A 19,817-nucleotide genomic window follows, 5' to 3' on the forward strand; every position below is an offset into this window, starting at 1 on the left:
CAGGCTCCTGACAACCTGAGGGGTTATCACCTTCATTTTACAAACAAGGAAACTGGAGCTCAGGACAGTCCAATAACTCACCCCAGGTCACACAAGCTTTTCAGTTGTGGGGCCAGGGCCTGAACCCAGGCACCCTGACTGCAGGACCCCATCTCATGGCCACACACCTTAGTGAGCTGTAGATGGCTCTGTGAGCTCGTTTTTTTCTTTTTCCATGCACTGCAGGGCTGTAAGCACCTTCCTGTGCTGATATCCACATCTACTGCAGCTGATTGGTAATGGAATAGTATCCTGCTCCTGGGAGGCATCGCCGTGTGTGTGGCCAGTCCCTGCTTACTGTTCCTAGGTCCTCGGCCCTGTAGAGAATGCCACCGAGTGACACCTTCATGCTTCCACCTCTGCTTGTTCAGCGATTTCCTTAGCATAAGTTCCCGAAAATCCAAACTCAGGGTCAGAATGTGTTTCTGTTTTTGAGGTTTGGATGTGTTTTGCCTTCTGGAAGCCTTTCTGTTTATGTCTGTAAAGTATTTGCAGCAGTGCCTGGCACATAGTAAATGCTCCATAAATAGCAACGGTTAGTGGCTTCCCTTGAGTATACCCAGCCCTGGGTAGTACACTTTCTCCTGTCTTTCCTAATAACTGAAGGCTGGTGGTACTTGCAGGGAAACAGAGGGGAAATGGTAATCAGGATGAAGTCAAGAAAGCAGATTGTGGAGTTACGAATTTATTGTAACAGTGCAGGGAACAGCAAGGCCACACTGGACTTTACCTGCCTGCCTCCCTCCTAGTCTCTTACCACGATGGCCTTGCAGCATCATGGCCAGTGCCCCTGGCCACCTTCTGGCTCTTGTGTAGCACTGTCCTGTGGTCATCCTGATCCTGAGCTGCTGAAGCCAGGGCGTCTGTGAGCCAAGCCAGTATACAACAGCTGTCACCTGTCCATGTGACAGTAAGTACTCAGCCCATGGTGACCATTCCTGCTTCTGTTTTCTTAGGTGGCAGCGTAGACAGTGTCTTGTCCCAGATCGCTGCCCAGAGGAAGAAAGCAGCAGGATTATCTGAACAGAAGCCCAGCCAGCGGTCAAGTCCCGTGGGCCCTGCACCGGGGTCCAGCCCAACTGAGCTCCCGGTCTCCCCTGCAGGCAGTGGCACTCCCAGCAATAAGGTGCTTGTTCTGTGTTGGCTCTTCCTATTGCTCTTCTAGCCGTGTGGGGATGCAGCCCGGGGCTGGGAGTCCTGGGCACCAACAGTGTTGGTAGCTATGGAAACCCTTGGTGCCACCTCACCCATCCACTGTGGCATCTCCAGACCATTTTCCTGTACCTGGCATCTGCAGTGGGGGTCCGGCTATGAAGCGGAGATTTAGTGACCACCTTCATGGGGTCCCAAAGGACACAGGCAAGTCCCACCTCAGTTTGATAAAGGCTGTCGTGGACAGAAGAGGATGCTGTGAATGCTTCATGTCTCAACCATATTCCGGCGGGGTAGAGGGTGGACAAGGAACCAGGTGATGGGGGTAGGTGGGCAGGGACATGGCTGAGATTATTCCCAGATGGGGGCACTGCTTGCCTGTGCTCCACACATGAGGGAGGAGCTGGAAGCAGCTAGGGAAGTAGCCAGAGTCTCCCCTCCCACTGCTGGCCACTCTGTCTCTGTTAATGCAACCCGAGAATAGACTGCATTGCCAGGGTCTGGAGTGTGCAAATGGATGAGAAACCCTTAATGGCCCTCTAGCTGGGAGTCCTTTAGTGTCCTGAGGCTCTCCTCCTCCTCCCTGACTGACGGATAGAGACCGCCATGAGGCCAGCTCCTAGCTCTCCACCATGAGGCTCCCAGCTGCAGCTTGGTGGGGCAGCATGGATGGTTTCCTCCACCAAGAGTACCCCGACTCCAGGAGACCTCACTCTTCAGCATGCTTCCCAGGTGTCCTAAGTGAGTTTCCTGAGAAGAGTAGGTCACCGAAAGTGTCCTCCTGGCACTGTGCCCACTGCACAAGCCCCTCCAGAGTCTTTGGATTTTCTGTTTACGTGGTGCTGGGGAAGGAACTCAGGGCCTTCTTGTCCAAGCAAGTATTCTGCCACTGCCTGTAGCGTTAGCCCCTGGATTTGTATTTCACTGGATGTCAGAGAAGCGGTCTTTATTTTCTGCCCAACCACTGTTAGTTACACAGCTCTGTTTATCCAAAGTTCTTATGCGATAGGACAGCCATAGGTGTTTCTTTTACAGTTTCAGCTTAATGTTTCTCTCTCCTTGTACAATAGCTTATTTTCCATTATGTTCAAGATTATGTATGTTAAGGACCCTAACCCTAACCCTAAGTTCCTTTTAGAATTCAGCTGTAAAAAAAAAAATACTCTAACTGATATTGTAATATATTTTCTTTTAACAGGTAGTAAGAATTTATATAACTATTGTATTTCTCTTTTTGTATATGCTGCTAGGAAACTCCCTGCTACTTACTACGTAAGTCTGCTACCCTGGGGCTTTTGAGATAGTTTTTCTTTCTTCCATTGTCTAAAATGTTCTGTTTCTATTAACCTTATTAGATGAGGTAGATATTATTAGCTTCTTTTACTGAGGTTGGTATTGGAAATAGACATCTTAGTTTTAAATAACATTAATTGTTACCTTACTTGGATATATCTATCATGGGTAACCTACATGCATGTATTTTCTGATGAAAGGAAATTGACTGCTAAAAGATACATTCTGGAAGCAATAAACTGGGGAAATGATCCATTTTAGTGACCACCTGACACTCTTAGCATACTAATCTGCTATAACCTTGGGAGCTGTTTAATAATGTTTCTGGGCTCCACCCAGTGTAGCTGACTGAAGGGCTCAGGGTAGGGTGCAGAGAATCATTTTTCCCCACAGAGTCTATTACAGCCAGCCCAGCCCAGAGCTCTTAGAAACCACTGCTCTAAATCAAAGGACACAGAAGTGGGCTTTCTGTCACAGGCTCCAGCAGTAAATGGAGACAGGAAGTGCTTTCAAAGGCTCCCTTAGGAAGAATTAGAAATTAGTCTTCAAAATATGAGCCTCGAAGCCTGGTTTTCATACTTTACCTTTAAAAAGTGACCTGCTGCTGTGGTGGCGTGCGCAAGACTTGCTTCCTTGCGTTTGCAAGTGTGCAGGAGGTTTGGAGGTGCAGGAAGAATGTCGGGGAGCGCATCACTGCACCTGTTCCCCAGAGGTCCCCCGAGCTCACTAGAGATAGCTTCCTTCTCCCACCCTAAAACTCAGTGGTTTCAAGCAAATGGCACTCCTTTAGCTTGTGCACCTGAGCTGTATAGGTTGGGGTGAACTTTCTAATCTGGGGGAGCCTCCATTTGTCTGGCTGGTGGCTGGAGTGGCCAACATGTTGTGGAAGTACCTGAAAGCAGGGATTGGAAACCAGTTAAGCTCTTGGGATCCTTGAAGCCAGGTAGCACCCAGAGTAGCATAGCAGAGTATATGGAAGTAAAGGGAAGAATGTTTAAGGATGTAGAACTTGTTAGCAAAATCTTTCAAAACCTTAGGGAAGCACTTTTTCTACACTGGGCTATAAGCAATGAGAGGGACTTAGGTCTAGTCATCAAAATGGTTTATCTTAGTCTCTACTATGCTATACGACATTTCCAATTTTTAACAAAAATTACAAGATAAAAAGATCAGGTAAACCACACTCCCGAGAAGCAAAGCAGTCAGAAAAATCAGGCTGGGTGTGGCACACGTATTAGAATGATCAGACAGGGAATGTAAAATAACTGAAACTAGTATGTTAAAGTCTGTAATGGAAAATGTGAGCACACAAGAGTGTATGATTAGCTATGTTAGCAGAGAAGTCTTTTAGCAAGAAAGGATCCAGTGGAAATGCCAGGAGTAAACAGCAGTGATGGAGGTGAGGAACGCCTTTGACAGACTCCTCAGCCTTGACACAGCTAAGGAAAGAAGCGGTGAGCTCAGAGCTCTAGGAAGACCCTGGCTGAAGCACAAAGAAGCTCGAAGAGAAAATCCAGAGCATTCAAAACTTGGAGGATAAAGCTTGACATATAGATAATTGGAGTCCCTGGAAGGAGGTGGAAAGGGGGAGCGAGAGAGAGAGAAGGAGAGAGAGAACAGAAGGAGAGGAATGGGGAAAGGGGGACAGGGAGAAGGAGAGAAAACTATTTTTAAAAAATCATGGCTGGAGTTTTCTCAAATTAATGACAGATGGGAAAGCCATGGATCCAGGAATTGCAGAGAACACTAAATAGGAAAATACAAAAAACACACCTAGCCACGTTATGTTTAAACTACTGAGAATGAGGCAACAGAAAATCTTCAAAGTCACCAGGAAAAAAAAAAGAAAAAGAAATTATATGCCAAGAAAGAAAGTAAGAATTACAGCAGATTTCCTGTGAAGAACCATGACAAACAAAGACAAAGCCGTGGCAATTTCAAAGCACTGAAGGGAAAAGGTGAATTGCACCAGTTCATAAAGTGAATCGGGAAGATAATCACTCTCCTGTTTTTCTGAAAGATATTATGTACAGTGGGCATTACTTTTTCCATAAGTGTTTGGTAAGATTTGCCAGTGAAACCACTTGGACCTGCCATTTTCTTTTATGGACAGTTTTAACAAAATTTATATTTTCTTTATAGATACAGGACTATTCAGGCTATTCATTTCGTTTTCTTTTTTTTTAATTTTAAAGAGAAAAATAAAATTTCAAAACAATAATTAGAGGGTAACAATGGTTAATATTGTTATCTTTAAATTAGTTACTCAGAGTATAAGATACCTGCATTTAATTGTCCAAACCATATTAGCACAAAACTTTCTTTTCAGTGAACTAATAGAAATAGTAGTGTAACTGTCTTGACTATCTTTTATATATACCTATATACATACATATGTATATATTCTTTCAGCTTCTCATACTGTGGATACAATACAATGTTTACACATGCGAGCCTGATTTATTTTAATATGAGTATGGTCTCTAGTTGCATCCATTTACCTATAAAAGTCAAATTTATCATTCTTTATGACTGAGCAGTACTCCATTGTATAAACCATTCTGTTTGTTCTTGAGTGAGCTTTGTATTTTGTTACCATTCAAGGAATTACGCCTTTTATCTAAGTTGTTGAATTTGTAATTCTGAGTTCCTAGAGTAGTCTTTATTATCTTAATGTGTGGGTTCAGTAAGAATGGCTCCTTTTTCATTCTTGCGTTGGTAATTTGTAATATCTCTTTTTTTCTTGGTCATTCTAGCTAAAAGGTTATCAAGTTTATTGACGTTTTCAGAGGATCATTTTTGGTTTCATTGATTTTTCTTTTTTTTTTTTTTTTTTTTTTTTTGTCTTTTTTCCTTTTTATCGGTACCGGGGATCGAACTCAGATCGCCTGCTTGCAAGGCAGGTGCTTATGCCACTGAGCTAAATCCCTATCCCTGTATTTTTGATTTTCAATTTTATAGGCTTTTTTTGAGACAGAGTCTCACAGTGTAGTGCAGCTGGCCTTGAACCTGCTTGTACAGTTCAGGCTCACCTTGAACTCATGGTGATCCTCCTGCCTCAGGCTTCCAATGCTGGGTTTACAGGCATGTGCGTATAGGAGTCACATCTAGCCAATTTCATTGATTTCTGAAGTTGTGTGTAATTTCCTTCGCTTACTTGGAGTCTTACCTTCTCTAATTTCTTATGGTAGGAGCTTTTATTACTCTTTAGAGATCTTCCTTTTTTCTTAGTACAGCATTTTAATGCTATAAATTTACCTCTAAAGACGGCTTTTCCTGCATCCTGCAGTTGTTAGAACATTTTTTCACTTCCTTTGAGACTTTCTCTTTGGTCTGTTATTTAGAAGTATATTGTTTCTTTTTGCAGTAATTTAAGAGCTTTTCTGTTAATGATTGCTAGTTCAGTTCCATTATAATTCTATTCTTATTCCTCTTAGTGTATTGAAGTCTATTTTATGCCCTCATCTGTGAATCTGGAACCTAAGAAAAAAATTATTTTATTGTAGTTGGAAAGGGAAGGTTCTGTAAATGTCAGTGAATGTTACCTGGTCATGTCATTCAGGCAGTCAGTATTCTTACTGATTTTCTGTCTACTTTTTCTATAAATTACTAAAGAGGACTGTTAAAGTTTCTAACTGTAAGTATGTATTAGTTTATTTCTCTTTTCAGATTTACTGGCTTTTGCCTCACTTATTTTGAAGTACTGTGCATTTGGATTAAATGTATTTTAACAATCCCTGTATTGTGAAAATGCCCCTCTTAACCTGTAAGATTGAGAACAAGAATGCATTTTTATGACATAATGAGACAGAATGTAGCAAATCAGTAGCCCTTAGGAACATAAATATACAAATCCTCTACAAAAGTTTAGCAACCTAAATCTCATGATAAGTAAGAAAAACAATATGTTTTAATGAAGTGGGGCTCGTCCCAGGGGTGCAACTCTGGTTCGGCATTAGAAAATCAAACAAGGCACCCACCCTACTAACAGACTAAAGGAGAAACTGCAGAAAGATTCTTTAACAAAATGCAAAATCCTTTTTTGATAAGAATTATCAACAAACTAGGAAGTGAAGGGAGCTTCTTGACTTGGGCATAAAATCCCAGGCAGTGGGATCACCTTGATAGTAAGGACCTACGTCCTTTCCTATGAGGGCGGGAGCACACTTGTCATCTCTGACCTCTAGCTGTCGTAAGTCAGAAACTGAAATAGGCAAGGAAAAGAAATAAAGGCATACGGAGTGGAAAGGAGGAAATAAAGCTGCTCTTACTCTTAGGTAATACGATCATTTACACAGAAACTTCAAAGATCTACACCAAAGCAACTAGGACCGATAAGTAAGTTCAACAGGGTCTCAGGATACAGATTCAGTATAAAAACATCAATTGTGTTTCTCTATACTAGCAGTGAACAACAGTTAGAATATCTTTAGTTAACCTTTTTTTTTCCAAAAAAATGATTATGATATATTTGATGAATTTTTTTTTAAACCAGGGATCGAACTCACAACCTTGTACTTGCAAGGCCAGCACTTATGCTGCTGAGCTAAATCCTCAGTCCTACAATATATTTGAAATGTAAGAAATTATACAAATTCTTAGACATAAAAATAAAAATACTTAGGGATAAATTTAATAAACATGCAAAATCTACAGGTTGAAAGCTGCAAACACTGGTCGATAGAAGATTAAATAAATGGAGGAATGGGAGGCTCATTATTGCTAAGATATAAATTCTGTACCTATTGCTCAAAGTCATAGGGGCAGGACTGGTGCCCGGGCTTCCTGATCTTCAGTGTACCTCTCAGCATTCCCATTCTCTCTGCTTCAGGGTGGATTTTTCTGCTTTGCATGCATGAGTAGATTTCATAGTTCATTTCATGCCTGTTGAATCAGATGCCACCCATGTTCTTCCATGTGGCCGTCTCTTCCCACCCTTCATACCCTCTAGGTGATTGTGTGTATATTTATCTGATTTTCTTTAGCAGAAACTGGAGACCAGCAAACGGCCTCCATCTGGAGCTTCCACTACCTCCAAAAGCACGTCTCCTACCCTCACACCCTCCCCTTCCCCCAAGGGCCACACCGCCGAGTCCTCTCTGTCCTCCTCCTCATCGCACCGGCAGTCCAAGAGCAGCGGGGGCTCCAGCAGCGGCACCATCACAGATGAGGGTGAGTCCCTGGGCTCCCAGCCCCTTGCTGCTCGGTCACAGGGTGACCTGGCAACTCCGACTGCTAGGTCAGGTGGTAAAAGTGTAAAACAAATGAACATGTCTGTCCCCTTCCCTGATTATGTCTTGCGTTTTTGTCATCAACCTGCTAAAGTTCCCATGAATGGTTTTTGAATATAGATTGAGTTTCGTGTGCACGAACATGTACCCATAGAAATGCTTCTTCAACATCAAGTTAGTTACTTTTCTTGAACCCTGTGCAAAGCAGGATTATTTCACTTATAAATAGGAGAATCTACTCAAATCGATATAAGGGGGAAATAATAATGGGCTCAAGTGATCAGAGTATGTTTTAGATATGTCTGGGTCCAGATGCTTTGAGAGTATTTCTCTCCATGTCTCACTGGGTTTGCTGCAAGTTCGGGCAAGCCGCTTCATGCTTACTTCACTCCTAATGTTTAGTGCTACTTTCCCAGTGACCCAAGCTACCCTGGGAATGCGGCTCATCCGCCTGGCTTGACTATATTTATGACGACTTGGTCTGTCCATGACCACACTTTGCTGTTTCTGTCTCCAGGGGTGGAATGTATGGATTGGTTAGACCTAGGTCAGATGTTTGCTTTTGGAGCCAGCGTCTGGGTCCACTCTGCCAGTGGTTCTGGTACAGAGTAGAAGGGGGAGAGAAGGGACTCCTAGCAGGAAGGTACAGTCGCTGATTCCAGGAGGAGGAAGGGATAGATCCGAGCACAGAAAGACAGCAGAGCTCCATTGCCACCGGGAGCGGTTGGCTGTGTGGATCTCGCCCTGCTGTGGGATCCAGAGGGAAGGAGGATGGATTGAGTGGCAGGACAGGGGTGGAGGCTTGGGAGTGAGGCGCAGGAAAGATAAAGGGAGAGAAGACTTCATCCTTTCAAATTGCCCTTTGGGGGCGCTGAGTGCTGGTAGCTTCGGTGAGAGAAGGGCCCAGGCAGGTGCGAATCAAGATGTATAAATCATAGGGAAAGAAGATGGCCCTGGTGGGCCCTTCCAGGCGTGGTGCTGGTAGCTCAGTGCAGGGCCAGGGAGGCGGGTACCCAGGAGGGTCTGCTGGAATCATCAATGAACTGGAATCCTCTGCACAACGTCTGTCTGTACAGAGTTGATGACCGAGTGCTCCTCTTGTTTCCTTTCTATTTTGGGGGCTGCTTTATATTGTTGAGAGGTATCCCCCCAATCATTCACACAGGCTTCCGAGACTCACTGACAACCTTGTCCTCCTGCCCAGGCTTTCCATGTGGAGACTGAAAGTCTCCATTCCTGAGTTCTCCTCCTCCAAGGTCGTTAGGAACCCGAACCTTAAGAGATTCAGTTAGAGATTTATACCATATCTTTTTCAAAGAAGAGCTGTGACTGAGTCTCTGTATATACTGCCCATGCATGCCTTCTCCTCTTGCTCTTTATAAAGGAAGGTTTAAAGTCCTAACTGGGATGAAAAAAAAAAAAAAAAAAAAAAAAGAGAGGAGACCTAACAGTGGTTACATCCCAGGTTAATTGCTCTGGTTTACAAAAAGCTTGGTTTTCTCTAAGGTAGTGAGATCTTTGTCCTGTTGACATAAGATTGTCACAGGACAGCAGCCTCGGTCCATCCCACACAGTTTTCTTCCTGATCTTTCTCTGAGAAATGAGGGACCCTGTTGAGGACTGCATGCAGGATTTCCTTGCTCCGTCTATCCACCTGCATCCCCCTGTGCAGCCTTCTCATGCTGGAAGCGGCCAGGCTGTGATGATGTTGCCTGTCAGCCTCACATGTGTCCCTAGAAGCCTCGGGGCGGTCAGCAGGTGCTGTCACTTGTGCCAGGTGTGAGGGGGACTCACAGTCATTTATTTAATATCATAGTGGCAAACAAACTTAAGCTGTTAGCAAAGTTTAGTGTCCCCTGCAGGACCCCCAGGGAAAGCATCGCTTGTATGGGAACACAAGGGCTGAGAAGGGTTGGGGCAGCTGTGCACCAGAGCTGGCTGTTAAATGTACAGGAAATGACAGTCATCATTAAAAGTCAAATGACACACTCTTACAGTTGATCAAATTATGAAGTATGTAGGTGAACTGTAGTCTCAGAAAATGTGTTCTTTGCTAACTCTTTGGCACACTTGACCGTCAGATATGTCTTGAGGCTGTTTCCACTTCCCCACTGTGTGGTGGAGCCCTGGGTGGTGGTGGTGTGCTGCTGTCTGCCTCTTACTAGCTGTACTTGCGATGTCAGTGGTAGATTCCAAAGGATTGCAGTGCAGGTATTTACACTGCAGAAATTGGCAAACACCACCACTCAGGACTTGACTTCTAGACATGACCCAGACCGTAAAAGATAAAAATGTTAATAATGAGGGTTAAACTTGAGTGTGTCAGGTCTGATGCTATTATACAGTAATTGTAAATAGCACAAACAATTGAGAAAATATTTATCTAGTGTGTGAAAAGTGTGATCCACCTTAGTCAAGCTGCTCACAGAGTTTCAATGTACGTCTTCATCTTTTCATTTTTTCTTACTTGTTCATGTAAGCAAAACTGGCAACCAGCGTTCCTGTGGAGCTATTCTCCTTGGCCGTGAATGTAAGAGTAGAGAGAAGTCAGTTGAAAGCATTTGGGGAGGCTTAGTTGGTTCCATGGAACTTAAAATGAGGAATGCTGCCTATTTTATTCTTCCAGTGTGCTCTCCATCCGACATACCACTCAGCTCTGCAGTGACTTGCGTACTGTACACACATGCACCTCCCACAGGGCCAGCTGTTAGACCCCCTCACGCACGCCACTGTACAGACACCAAGGGGCCGCATGAGCAAAGTGTGCCGTTGTGGAAGTACAGTGGAAGTTAGGTATGGATTGGACTTGGTTTCCCAGTTGCCCTCTTTGGGGAAGTCTTCCCCAGTCCTTTGGCTGTGCCAGCTGTCCTCTCTGTCCCACAGCCTGTGTCTTTGCCTTTCACTCCAGCATGTATCACTGTGACCGAAGCAGCAGAGAAGGAGTTTAGCTCTGGCCAGAAAGGCAGGCCACTGGGTTTGAGTCCCTTCTTGCCAGGATCTAGCAACGTGAACTCACCCAAGACTAATATCCAACGTCTCTGTGCCTCACCTTCTGCATATGACAGCAGCAATGTCTGCCTCCCGGGATGGTGATAAAGGAGGAAATGGGTCATCCATAGAGAGTGCCCAGTGGCCAGTACCATGCGTGCAGTGGAGAGCTAGCACCTCCATCGTTCTGTTGACCATCAGGTTCCCCGCAGGGTCTCTGTGTCTCTCTGTGCCTAGCAGGCAGCAGACATACTGCTGAGTGTATGAGTGAATGAAAGAAGGAACCAGATCCATTCTCTTCTTTCAATTCATCCACTGCCTCAGGACCTTTGTACCTCCTGTTCTCTCTTCTTGGGTGCTGCCTCTTTCTTTGGATACCTACTTCTGCTCCTTATTTACTGCTCAGATCACCTGGTAAGGAGACCTTCACTGACCACCCTCTGCAGAATAGCATCTCCCTGCCCTCTATTGCCTGCCCCACCCCACTCGCTCCTTCATTCCTGCCTGTGGTTTATCAGCCTGTGTCACCTAATTGGGTCCCTTTGAGCCCCCAGTTCCGAGTCTACAATGTGTATATCCTCAAGCCCCCAGACTCTGGTCTTGTCTCCTTTGCCTCTCCGGCCAGCTGATACCCCACATGTATCCTCTGGTCTGTGCCCTCCCAGCTCCATGTGGGACTCATGTCCATCCCGCCTTCAGGAAGGCCCTGCATGCATGCACTGAGCCAAACCAACTCTGCTCTGCAGCCCAGCAGCTGCTCTGACTTCTTTCTCCTCCGTCTTGGAGTTTGACAATGACCCTTCAGCCTTGCCCTGAAGGAGGCAGCAGGAGCCCTGCGAACTTGATTGCTGTGGATTTGGGGCTGCTGTGCCAAAGACCTGCACTGGGCCTGGCAGATAGCCCCAGTGTGCCAAAGACCTGCACGGTTGGCAGATAGCTCAGGACCACTGGCAGCTCACCCACGGGAGCACAGCACAGGGCTGCTTCCTGTACTGAGATTGTGTTTGGACCTCGTTTGAAATAAAGTGGTCATTATTTTATAGGAGTCTGAATACGGCTCTTGATACTTCGTGAAATCGTACAATGTGTTTTTTTTTTTTTTTTTTCTTTCGCATCTTACTCAATTGAAGATGAGCTGACCGGAATCCTTAAGAAATTATCACTTGAAAAATACCAGCCCATTTTTGAGGAACAAGAGGTAAGGATGTTTTTTGGGGATGTCCATTTAAATCCGGCTGTTAAAAAACAAAACAAAGCAAAAAATGAAACTGAGCATGTGGTTTTCATTCCATAGGCCTGGATTGCTCTTTCTCACCAAGACAGCCACGGAAATAGAAATCGTGTTCACCACATTAGTTCAGTTCTTACAGTGAAATCCCGGGACCTTATGGCTTAATCTCTTATAATTGGATTCTGTAACTTTGAGCACTGGTTTTTTCTAGAAAAATTCGTGTTGATCCTGAAAATATTTTTGTTGCACAGAACTGATTGGTAGGTTTACAGGTTTAAAGTGAACCGCAAGCAGGTCCTGAAGAATCTGTGTTATGTGACTGGAAGTAGTGCGGTAATTCAAGAGTTTGTATGTGCTTAGCATTCAAAATCATCTTTAAAAAATCATTGTGCTGCTGCTGTCTGGCACTTCCTTAAAATGTTAAATTTAGAGTTATCATATGACCTAACAAATCTCCCAAATATACCCTCAAGAGAAATCACATACATCCACACAAAAACTTGTACACAGATGTTCATTGCAGCATTATTTATGCTAGCCAAAAAGCGAAAAATCTCAGTGCTCATGAGCTGAAAAGAAAAATATAGGGTGACGCCTCTGTACAATTGAATATTATTTGGCCATAGAAAGAATGAAAGAACGGTACGTGACACAACAAGGAGGAATCCTGAAAACATACTAAATGAAGGAGTCACCAAAGGCCACATACGGTGTGATCTTATTTATGTGAAACGTCTAGACTAGGCAACTCTGTGGAGACAGAAAGGACATTCATGGTTGCCGGCGGCTGGGGGAGGCAGGGTGGGAGCTGACTGCTAATGGATTTGGGGTTTCTTTGGGGCACGACACAAATGCTTTAAAACTGAGGATGGTGATGGTTGTGTAACAATATACTGCAGATCACGGAATCGTAGCTGTGTGGCAGGTGAATTACATCTCAGTAAAGTGTTAAAAGAAATGCACCATTTTAGTCAAATAAAACTCTGCGGGCCCACTAGCACCAGGTTGTAATCACTGGTTTAGAATGTGCTGGTGCCCAGCTTAGCACATGAAAATCACCCTAATTACAGTAACAATCATGAGAGTTACTGATTGTCCCCAAGAAGCCTGAGATACAGAGAGGCGTTTGTGTTTTGATTTAAGAGGCGAGCGTGGTGCGGTGGCTTGCCCTCTCTGGTTACTTCTCTGTTGCACCCATCTGTCCTTCCTCCTCCTTAACACTGGACACTTCAGCAGTGTTTTTCTCCTTTGTGAAAAATCTTTCACGATTGCTGCCGGCTACCTGCTTCTGTCTGAAATGCCCTGCGTCCTCCTTGGGGGCGGGAGGACACAGCTCACCTCTTTTCTGAAGACAGTGTCTGTTCTGCCTTCTCGGCTCTCCCCTCTTCTCTAAGCTAGCGTGTCTGGGCTCTGTCCTTCGTTTTCCGAGGCTGCGGGAGCCGTCTGCTCTAGGCACCAAGGTGTGTTGCAGCCAAGGTGTGAAGCGTCCGGATCTGCAGGTCGGGGAGGTAGGGCGTGCACGTTGGCTGTTTGTTTGGCTGAATTTGCCCGCCAGAGGTCTCCATGACTTTCAGAGCTAGGGTGGGAGCCAGGGCCTCAGCCTTGCGCTGGGATGGCTGGGAGCTACTGCTGGAGAACTGCCCAGGGTAATGGGCTTGGGGAGCTGACGCAGCGCTCGGTCATCTGCCCCTGTCAGGAGCCAAGCCCAGTGTCTCCTCCTGTGACTTACAAGTCCTGCAGCTCTGTGAGGATTCTTCTCTGTATGACCCACAGCCCAGGGCTCCCCTTGGAGGCCTGAGTCAGATGGGGTTTTAATCCCACTGGTGACCCCACTCATGCCCCCAGCCCAGTCCCTTACCACACAGATGCTTCTTGGTCCCTGCAGGAACTCCTTGAAGTCTCTGGTGTGTGGGGAACTCTCTTTCCTCATTCCCAGGGCTGGTAAAATTTCTCCCCGGCATTGTATGCTTTCAGTCATCAGTGAGAACTGGAAAGAGCACTTGGGTTCAGACGTGTTCTCATCATGGCATCGTGAAACTGCAGGACAAATAATTTTCAATTTTCTACTTGTATTAGAATGGCTTCGATTTGGCTACATGTATTTTAAAAAAAAGAATGGTGTCTTTACAAAATAGGTCATTTCTGCCACAGAAAGTTTGGAGGTAGCTGAGCATGGTGGCACACATCTATAATCTCAACATTCAGGAGGCTAAGACAGGAGGGTTGACGCAAATTCAAGGCCAGCTTGGCCTACAGAGTGAGTTGAAGGCCAATTTGAACTATATAACTAGACCCTGCCTCAAAAAAAAAAAAAAAAAAAAATTGAAGGTGAAGCATCCAGGCTCCCTCCAGCTTTCTGCACCACTGCCACCAGCTTGTGTCGCCCTTCTCTCAAAAAGTCAGTGTGGCTACTAGAGCTCCAGCCATCACATCTACATTCCTTATGAAGTTTGGGGCATATTGGATTGGATTTCCTGAGCGTTAAGGCCTGTTCTTTATCCCTTTGGGTCTAAAACTGTTGTCACCTTACCTACACCACAGTAGATGTGCTTAATCTACTGGAACCACTTTTGACCTCCTCTCCTCCTGCCTTAAAGAGACAGAGGCCAGGTAGCCATTCTCCTGGGGCAGAACCAAGCTTCCTCTCCAGGGCCCAGGCACAGATGACAGAGCAATTAGAATTTCACCCATAGAAACTACGGGGTGTGTGGTGTTGGGGTGCCTGGTCCTGGCTCATCACCTTGGTTTTCTGTGGCCTGTCTGTCATCGCTTCTGCTCACGTTCTTGCTCTGTCTCTCTGTAGTTTGCACTTCTCGTGTCCTCTGTGAGGGAGCCGAGGGGAGTACAGCCACGCGCCCACACTGTCTTGGGCAGTGTCCAGTGTTGCTCACAGTGCGGTGGCACTGGGATGGCCTTTGTACTGCCAGCACTTGGAGCTGACCATGCCCCCTGCTCAGATTCCCGTCTTGGAGACTTCTGACATTTTGTTTCATTATAAGGGCCTATTCTAAAATGCTATCATTTGGAAAATCAAGGTCCCAAGCTGAAGAGAGTTTGTGTGTAATATTTTCAACTAAACTTTGAAATAGGAAGCCTGGGTTGGAAGTGGAATGTCGTAATGAATTCCCTACTAATAAGCACTAGTTAGTTATGCCTCGTTACGGCAGCTCTGTGGCACTGGGAGAAGAGCGTAGCCCTGCAGATGGTAGTGGACTTTCTCTTCCCAGGTGGACATGGAAGCCTTCCTCACACTCACTGACGGCGACCTGCAGGAGCTGGGCATCAAGACAGATGGGTCCCGGCAGCAGATCCTGGCGGCCATCTCTGAACTGAACGCAGGCAAGGTATTCATTGGAAGCCGCCTACTTTCCTTCTCAGGCTGCTGAGAGATTTTCCAGCCGCCTGGACCTTTGCGGTGGACTCACTCAACCCCCATGCACCTCGGATGGAGGCCAGCCTCACTGGCATACTTCCTGCCTCCCAGTTCTGCTTCCTCCACCGTCAGCTTTTGCTATTCAAATTTGGCAAAGATACTCCCTCGGGTAATTTCAACCCTCAGTGCCAGATGTCACCCTCAGGAGCTCTGGAGTCTGGCTGGCTGGGTTGGAATCCCAGGGCCAGGCGGGCACTTCCCTGAGCCTCACTGTCCTCCCTGTAGGGGTGGCAGTGCTATTTCCAGGACTAAAATGCCTGGAAGGGCACTGGACACCCAGAGCTGTCAATCACCGCTGATGATATTGGCACCCTGTATTTTGGTCTGACGTTAAGTTTCTGTCTCATTAGCTTTACTGCCAAAGATCCGTGGTGCCTCGCACCCTGCCTGGAGGCGCACACATCCAGTAAAAGCCAAATCACAGAACCAGAGAGGCGGATCCTCCTCCCTCACTCCGCAGACGGTGGCTGCGGTTGCTGCCGGGGGCTGAGATCCTCTGCCATTACTTCTTTCCCCTAATGTAGAATGGATCTTTCTGTGTCTCCTCTACTGGTGACAGATGGCATTGTTTCACCTGTTGTCTGCTCACACTGACTCACAGCTGCCCACTTGGTGGGGAGGAATGGCATGTCTAGGACTTTGCAGTGATATATAACTGTTACCATTAGGGACGTTTCTGTCTCTTCCTCTTTTCCCCCTGTCTTGTGTTTTGCTCCTCAGGTTGTGCGTTGCCCTGTGAGGTTATGGTTCATTCTGTATATTGCCAGGGTATGCACAAAAATGTTGAACAGATGAACAGCATCAGCAGCAAATAAGTATTTACGTAGCACTGTATCACTGACAAGTCACTGTGTACATTTCCCCAGCCAGGCCCAGAGCAGAGCTCCCAGTCAGGGAGGACCTCCTAGCCCTGCCAGCACTGGGGGTGGGTGGCTTTCGTTTGTTTTTGTTGTCATTGTCCTTGTTGCCTATTCCCGAGCTGCAAGCTGATCCTTCAAAGTGATGTAGTTAGCATTGCTCCAGCAGGGCCTGGGCTGGTCCTTTCTCCTGTGCAAATGTCCCTAACATCCTTAGCTGTACCCTGGGCCTGGGCTGCATGCTATAGGGGAAGTCTAGGCTCGGAGGTGGACCATGAACTCTGGCTTCCAGCCCAGCGCTGCTGCTCTTACCCAACTCTGTCCCGAGGCTTTGGTGGGGAGAGGTGAGGCAGGTGTGGAGCTGCAGTAAGGGCATCACCGGGGAGCGAAGGCAGGGTGGCTCACTTGGCAGTCAGCAAAAATAACCCCTGAAGTCCTGGGAGCTTTGGTTTACCCACAGGCAGGAGCCCCCGAGGAGTCTGCCATGGCCCAAGCACTGTGTGGATGCTGGGCGGTCAGCATTTCATAGCTAGCCCCATCCCATGAGCACGTCACACGTGGCTGCTCGGTCTAACCTTCACCAGTGCTGCTGAGCTTGCTCCAGTTCACGGGAGGAAGCCGAAGCAGAGGTTTGGGAGAGTCTGTCCTGGATCTCAGCCAGTCAGTGGCAGATCCGGGACCAGAACCCTGCGTTGGTGACTACTCACATGCAGGACATGTCTCTCTAACTAACACAGGCACAGGACAGGAGAAGTGTGTGGTGGTCAGAAGCTTGGACAGCTTCCGACACCACATGTAAGCCAGGAGAGCAAGGACCAGAGGGAGCCCCCTGAGGTAGCAGTGGGGAGCTGAGACCCGAAGGAAGGATAAATGGACAGAAGAAAAGTGCAAACCAGGCCGAGGGAGGCACCTGTACAAAATTATCCAAAATCAGTTTTCCCCTCAAATCCACCACACATCTCCTCCCTGATTTTTAGTATAGGCCTCATCAGAGTAAGCTCCAGAAGGGACAGGTGTTGGCAGTCCTCCCTGAGGACCCAAGCCATCAGCTCCCACCAAGACACCCCGTAGACGCCTCTTCATCCTCCACACATCCTTCTCCAGTTGGCACCCAACCCGCAAAGTCAGGTGATGCCACCCAGCAGTCCTGTCCCCATGGCTGACATCACCACTGGAGCTCCACCCCTGTCACAGTGGCTGTGGCCTTAGATTCCCATGGCAGCACGAACCCTGCTGGGACCTGCTCATGTGAGGGATCTGGAGTTCTGCATGAGACTCTAATATAATAAGAATAGAAATGAAGGGCAAAATGCAATAGTAATATAAATAAAATACACAGTGTAGTAATATTAGAAATAAATGCACAATGAATGTAATGTGCTTGAATCACCCCCACCCCACCCCTAGTCTGGAATAGTTATCTTTTTGTGTGTGCACTGGGAATGGAACTCAGGACTTCATGCTTGCCAGGCAGGCACTGAGCTATCAAGCTGCATCCCTGGCCCATAAAATAGTTTTTTGTTTTTTGGGTTTTTTTGGTACTGAGGATTGAACTCATAACCCATATGCTGCTGAGCTAAGGCGCTGGCCCTGGAATAGTTATTGTTTCATGAAACATTAAATCCACCCCTGGTGCCTGAAAGTTTCTAGTTTTTCCTTCCCTCTTTTTCATACTGGAGATCAAATCCGGGGCCTTCTTGCTGAGCTACTTCCCCCACCCCACCTCTCTTGTTTAAGACAGGATCTTGCTAAATCACTGAGTTCAAACTCATGATCCTCCTGCCTTAGCCTCCCTGAGGGCCACCGTGCCCAGCTTAGATCTTTCTTTTCTTTTGCTTCCCACGCTCAGCCTTTGGCTCAAATGACCTGAATGCAGTCAGGAACCCAGACCAGAGCCAGTGCAACAAGGAAGCCTCACTTTTCTTGGTCACGAGTATCTTTTCTAGCTGTGCTCTGCAGCATGCTAGGAGGGTGTAAAATCAATTTAGTAGGTTACAAGCATTTTTAAACAATGAGATAGAGTAGAAACTGTCAGCAGGCCTTGCAGGTAGAAAGAGTAATACTTGTTTCAGTTAATATGTTTACACGAAATGGGGTTGTGTTTCCAGAAAAATAAGAAAAACGCATTTCTTACACAATCAAAATAAAAATCAGCCAAACATTTGAGCACTGTAGCCTAAAAATTTTTAAGTGAACATAAACCCAAACCCTGACTCCTCTTAATGTACAGTACCAGCAAATACTATCAGGCACAATAGTGTCAGTGTCATATTTTTTGTTTTTGTTTTTTGTGGTGCTGGGGATCAAGCCCAAGGTGCCACATACTAAGCAAGTGCTGTGCCACCGAGCTGCACCCCAGCCAGAGGCCTAGCATTGAAAAAGCACGAATGTTTTTAAGCAGGCTGCATAACTAGCCGGTGAGCCCACCCAGGTATTTGAGAACTATGTGTGTGTTTGGGTCTGCTTATTAGTCTGTCATGGTCAGATGAGAAATGCATTGGAGAAGGGTCCCCACCCTTAGTTGGTCCTAAGCCTTGTTTTTTTTTTTTTTTCCTATTTCCTCTTTTGTGTCCTTCCATTTTGCTAAATTTGCACCTTACCAAAATGGTGGAAAGAATTCCTTTTAAGAAATCACATCCCAACCACTTCATAGCAAGTGCTGTTCACTTCAGGTGATTACTCTGCAATGTTTCATGCTAAATGTTTCTCTTTTTTACCCCTACCCCAGTGGTGAGATAAATTTGGATCTTTAAATTTATATCCTGGTTTTTTTGTTTAACATGAAATGTATGTGGCTACCACTTAAGTATTTTTCGTATAATAAATTTGCAAAGGTGCACTAAAAGTATTTTTTAAAACCCCTCCTTGTTAGATATGTAGATGTATAAAAACGGAGCTGCAGTAGACGACTCTGTGTGTTATATGTATGTAAGGGTTTTGACTTATCCCCCCAGAGTAGACGTCTGAAATAGAAATCACTGAGTCCAAGAGCCAGGCTCAGCGTATATGGATGTCTTTCTGAAGTTCTTCCAGAAAGAGCCAGTGAGCACCTGTGCTGTGGTTATGACAGTTCCCATTCTGCAGTCTTGTCTGTCAGTTGGGGCTTTTTGTTTTTATGGTCCTCGGGATTGCACTCAGGGCATTTGCAATGAGCTGCATCCCTAGTCTGTGTGTTTGTTTGTTTGCAGACTAAGTTGCTAAGTTTCCCAGGCTGGGCTCAAACTTGCAATCCTCCCATCAGTTGGATTTTTAATCATTATTAATTTGACAGGAGAAAAAAATGTGCCTGATTTTAATTTGCATTGCTTTAAATGCCAGTTAGGTTAAACCTTTTTCTACATTTTTTTTTTGCTTTTGAGATTTGCAGACAAGTCCTTTGAGAATTGGGGACTTCTAAAGGGCAGTTACCACTATCCTCTTTGGTCATTTGTGATGTGGGGAGCGGTTATGCCTTTAATCATGCACAGCTCCCTCCAAAGGTTAGGAGGCACCAAGTACTGAGCCCTGTGTCCCCTGACCTCATTTCTCAAACAATTAAGATGGAGGTGGCATTTAGTAATAAAAGCACTTGTCATCTTTCCATTTATACTCTC

At 45.9% G+C, this 19,817-nt stretch overlaps 1 protein-coding gene across 7 annotated transcripts in view; it reads left to right on the forward strand.

The window, feature by feature from the left end:
• Anks6 (ankyrin repeat and sterile alpha motif domain containing 6) overlaps positions 1–19,817 on the forward strand; it is a 50,520-nt gene that overhangs the window by 25,393 nt on the left and 5,310 nt on the right. For 3 of the 7 annotated variants that reach the window (XM_063224775.1, XM_063224764.1, XM_063224779.1), the window contains 4 exons: positions 996–1,165; positions 7,470–7,656; positions 11,834–11,901; positions 15,162–15,278. In XM_063224775.1, the coding sequence (XP_063080845.1) occupies positions 996–1,165; positions 7,470–7,656; positions 11,834–11,901; positions 15,162–15,278 (542 nt within the window). Of the gene's footprint in view, positions 1–995; positions 1,166–2,441; positions 2,464–7,469; positions 7,657–11,833; positions 11,902–15,161; positions 15,279–19,817 lie in introns of those variants that run through there. The other 4 variants (XM_063224770.1, XM_063224787.1, XR_010039387.1 and 1 more) reach the window with 3 other exon arrangements.

The sequence above is a fragment of the Cavia porcellus genome, unplaced genomic scaffold (genome assembly GCF_034190915.1).
Source record: "Cavia porcellus strain 051 isolate PalLab524CR breed Dunkin Hartley unplaced genomic scaffold, mCavPor4.1 scaffold_1, whole genome shotgun sequence".
NCBI lineage: Eukaryota > Metazoa > Chordata > Mammalia > Rodentia > Caviidae > Cavia > Cavia porcellus.